Source organism: Limulus polyphemus, unplaced genomic scaffold, assembly GCF_000517525.1.
Source record: "Limulus polyphemus unplaced genomic scaffold, Limulus_polyphemus-2.1.2 Scaffold6703, whole genome shotgun sequence".
In the NCBI taxonomy this organism is placed as follows: domain Eukaryota; kingdom Metazoa; phylum Arthropoda; class Merostomata; order Xiphosura; family Limulidae; genus Limulus; species Limulus polyphemus.
Window position 1 is genome coordinate 42,161 of NW_013672313.1, and position 4,789 is coordinate 46,949.

Consider the following 4,789-nt stretch of genomic DNA (forward strand, 5'->3'; position numbering starts at 1 on the left):
CAAGGACTTTGTTGATGCCTTCTACGATGCCGATGTTCAGCGAGTTTTAAAGATTCATCCGAGATATTCAATTCACTTACATTGCTCCTCCGACGGTGACTGGACAAACAAGGGAGTTACAGAGAGTAATATAGGTAACTTGGCCAAAATCATAATAAATCCACCCGATATGTTTGCTGCCGTTCCAGGCACACCTGCCTTATTGCAGTTTCTTAAGAATTCCATCCCAAGTAGCCCTTTGGAGAGAATAATGCAACCAACTTCTGTTGTTGGAAATATTCGTTTCAATCGTCCAACTGTATATGTATTTCCTGGAGGAGATGGTGATTGTTCATTGGTTGGAGTGAGTGGTTTTGTCATGTTAATGGATGGTGGTTTTGAACGGAAACCTTGCTTCTGGGAGTTCCTCCGTCATATTGACAGGATTGATGCTGTTATGGTTACCCGTTTTAGTGAAACAAATTTAAGTGGAATTACTTCATTAATTAAGAGAAAAACTTTAGGAAAAGTTTGCCCTAATATCGGTTACGTATTTGCAAATGTATTAAGTGCAAAAGAATCATCTATTGGTGAAAACGAAAAAGATAAAGATGAACTCGTTGTTAACGTCATCCAAGAGGGACATTTATTCTTACAAAACCTAAATATGTTAGAGTTGCAACCTCATCTGTGCTTTCGAGAAAGTCCAACAGAGCCTTTAATTTTATATCAAAAAGTTGGCCACGGAACTCTCGAAATGTATGTGTTAAATCCTCCTAAAGATAGCCGCGAGATCAAGGAATTTCTTCATCAATGGTCCTCCCGAAAAGATAACTTCAGTACCCTCAAGGTGACTTTAAAATCTCAAGAAAAAATCCCTATTCCTCTCTCCGACTTTACGTCAATTTGTGCCCTAATCATTTGGAAGCCTTCAGATCCAAATGATAACATTACTCGAATGCTCTTTCCAGGAAGTGTCCCTCAGATAAAATTATTTGAAGGCTTACAAAAGCTAAAACAGTTAGAAATGTTAAAACACCCAAAATGTTATCAAGCTATTCTTAAACAAACCACAGAAAAACTGAAGTTAGAAAAAGAAACAGAAAAACCAGTTGCAAAAGTTCTTCCTAAACAAGCAATATCAACACCTGAGTCACCCACTAAAAAACCCGTGCCAAAACCTGACCAAACATCACCTACCAAAAAATATATATCTATAACACAACAAAAACTAGAAGAAAAAACTTATGAACCATCTAAATTTTCTTCTAAGAAAGCAGAAATAAAACGTGAAAAATCCCCAGAGAAAAGAGAAGTGTCAAAAAAGCGTGTCATTACGACGGCAAGTAAAGTAACAGAGAAAGAACTAGAAATTAAAAAATTAGCCCACATGCCTAAGTCTCCAGAGAAGAAACCTAAAGAAGCTATTTTAGAAAACGGTGTAGAAAAGAGAATCCGAAAATATGTTGACATAGATCATAGAACCAGGCAATCCTTGACACCGACAAGGACAGCTGCTCCAAAAGAAAGTAAAAAGAAATCGCCAACTGCATCACCAAAACACATACAAAAAATAACTATAAAAGAAGGTAAAAAAAGGTCACCAACTGCATCACCAAAACACATACAAAAAATAACTCTAAAAGAAGGTAAAAAAAGGTCACCAGCTGCATCACCAAAACACATACAAAAGATAACTCTAAAAGAAGGTAAGAAAAGGTCACCAGCTGCATCACCAAAACACATACAAAAGGCAAGACCTTTTCAAGCAAGAGTACAAAAGGCACCAAAAAAGGTAGAAATAGATGGAAAAGTTAAACCTCCGTCCCCAAAAATCACACCAAAAATAACTAAAGAACCAAAGGAACGTCCACCTAGACAATTACCTACAGGGATTAAAAAAGTTGAAAGGCGACATAAAAAAATACCTGCTTCCGAGATAGAGTTAGAACTCCAAGAAGCATCTACTACTGAAGAAGAGAAGGAACCTAAAGAAGAAGAAGAAATGAGAGAAGCAACAGTACATATTTCTAAAGAAAAGCATTTACCTGAAAAACCAGTACTCATAAGAAAAACGATACAAAAAGCAGAAACAATAGACGTTGCCAAGGAAGAAGAAAAACAAAAAAAACTACCTATCCCTAAGGAACAGTTAGAACTTGGATTAACAGTTCCAGTAACCGAAGCTGAAGAAATAAAACCGACAGTTAAAGGAATAGAAAAACCTGAAGAAGAATCAAAAAAAGTACCTTCTCCTAAACATGAGGAACCCAGAGAAATTGTTTCTATTACCAAAGAAGAAGAAACAGAAATAAAACCTATTCACAAAGAAGAAAAAACCAAAGAAAAACCAGAAAAAGTACCCTATCTTAAGGAGACAAAACAAGAAGCAGTAATTCCCATAACGAAGAAAGAGGAAAAACATGTCTTATTTCCCACTATTAAAGAAAAAGAAAAACTACTTGCAACAAAAGAAGAACCTGAAACAGCAGCTACTGTTATAGAACATGTGGAACCAAAGGAACGAATCTCAATAACCAAAGAAAAAGAAGAAATTAAACCTCTTGCTAAAGAAGACATAGCAGGAAAAGATAAAATTAAAACCCTTGCTGAAGAAGAGGAACTTATTATGAAGAAAGAAGAACCCGAAGAAAAGCCAGGAGAAATAGCGTCTCTAGTTAAAGAAGAAAAACTTGAAATAATTCCCTCTCCTATGATAAAGGAAAAACCTAAAAAAATAGTTCATATTACTAAAGAGGAAGAAGTTGCAAAATTAGTATCAATTTCCAAAGAATATAAGGAACTTGAAGAAATTGTTGCCATAACTAAGGAAGAAGAAGAACCAGAAATTATTTCCACTCCTAAAGAAAAGGAAGAAGCTGAAGGAATAATTCAGATTAAGGAAGTGGAAAAAGTTGTAAAATTAGTACACATTTCTAAAGAATTTAAAGAACTTGAAGAAATAATTCCCATAACGAAAGAAAAAGAAAAGCCACCAATAATTCCTACTCCAAAAGAAATTGAGGTACCTCAAGAACAACAAGAAGAAAAACAAGAATTAATTCCCTCTCCAAAAGAAAAGGAAGAACCTGAAGAAATAATTTCTATTGCTAAAGAGGAAGAAGTTCCAAAACTAATATCCATTTCTAAAGAATTTAAAAAACTTGAAAAGGTAGTTCCAATAAAAAAAGAAGAAAAACCAGAAATAATCACTACTCTTAAAAAGAAGGAAAAACCAGAAATAACACCTATTGCTAAAGAGGAAGAACTTGAAGAAAGAGTTCCTGTTACTGAAGTAGAAAAACTAGAAATAACACCTGTTCCTAAAGAGGAAAAACTTGAAGAAAGAGTTCCTGTTCCTGAAGTAGAAAAACCAGAAATAACACCTGTCCCCAAAGAGGAAAAACTTGAGGAAAGAGTTCCTGTTCCTGAAATAGAAATACCTGAAATAAAACCTGTTACTAGAGAAGAAAAACCGCTAATAATTCCTACTCCTAAAGAGAAGGGGTGTTATTTCTTGTTTTTCTATTTCAGTAACAGGAACTCTTGCCTCAGGTTTTTCTTCTTTAGATACAGGTGTTATTTCTGGTTTTTCTTCTACAAGAACAGGAACTGCTTCTTTAGGTTTTTCCTCTTTCAGGACAGGTGTTATTTCTGGTTTTTCTTCTTTAGTAATAGTAACTCTTTCTTCAAGCTTTTCTTCTTTAGGGACGGGTGTTATTTCTGGTTTTTCTACTTGAGGAACAGGAACTCTTTCTTCAAGTTCTTCCTCTTTAGGAATAGGTGTTATTTCTGGTTTTTCTATTTCAGTAACAGGAACTCTTGCTTCTGGTTTTTCCTCTTTAGATACAGGTGTTATTTCTGGTTTTTCTTCTGCAAGAACAGGAACTGCTTCTATAGGTTTTTCCTCTTTGGGGATAGGTGTTATTTCTGGTTTTTTTGTTCCTAAAGAGGAAGAACTCGAGGAAACAGTTCCTGTTCCTGAAGTAGAAAAACCAGAAATAACACCTGTCCTCAAAGAGAAAGAACTTGAGGAAAGAGTTCCTGTTCCTCAAGTAGAAAAACCAGAAATAACACCTGTCCTCAAAGAGGAAAAACCTATAGAAGCAGTTCCTGTTCTTGTAGAAGAAAAACCAGAAATAACACCTGTATCTAAAGAAGAAAAACCTGAGGCAAGAGTTCCTGTTACTGAAATAGAAAAACAAGAAATAACACCTGTTCCTAAAGAGGAAGAACTCGAAGAAAGAGTTCCTGTTCCTGAAGTAGAAAAACCAGAAATAACATCTGTATCTAAAGAGGAAAAACCTGAGGAGAGAGTTCCTGTTACTGAAATAGAAAAACAAGAAATAACACCTGTTCCTAAAGAGGAAGAACTTGAGGAAAGAGTTCCTGTTCCTGAAGTAGAAAAACCAGAAATAACACCTGTCCTCAAAGAGAAAGAACTTGAGGAAAGAGTTCCTGTTCCTCAAGTAGAAAAACCAGAAATAACACCTGTCCTCAAAGAGGAAAAACCTAAAGAAGCAGTTCCTGTTCTTATAGAAGAAAAACCAGAAATAACACCTGTATCTAAAGAAGAAAAACTTGAAGAAAGAGTTCCTGATACTAAAGAAGAAAAACCGCTAATAATTCCTACTCCAATACAGAAGGAAAAACCAGAAATAACACCTGTCCTCAAAGAGGAAAAACCTAAAGAAGCAGTTCCTGTTCTTGCAGAAAAAAAACCAGAAATAACACCCGTCCCTAAAGAAGAAAAACTGGAAGAAAGAGTTCCTGTTACTAAAGAAGAAAAACCGCTAATAATTCCTACTCC

General features: G+C 35.3%; 1 protein-coding gene across 1 annotated transcript in view; it reads left to right on the top strand.

The window, feature by feature from the left end:
- LOC106473987 (microtubule-associated protein futsch-like) overlaps window positions 1-4,789 on the top strand; it is a gene marked incomplete at its 3' end in the record, with an annotated part of 22,082 nt that overhangs the window by 15,716 nt on the left and 1,577 nt on the right. Inside the window, exons 3-5 of the mRNA XM_022402373.1 lie at window positions 5-3,488; window positions 3,790-3,965; window positions 4,293-4,313. Of these exons, the coding sequence (XP_022258081.1) occupies window positions 5-3,488; window positions 3,790-3,965; window positions 4,293-4,313 (3,681 nt within the window). The remainder of the gene's footprint in view (window positions 1-4; window positions 3,489-3,789; window positions 3,966-4,292; window positions 4,314-4,789) is intronic.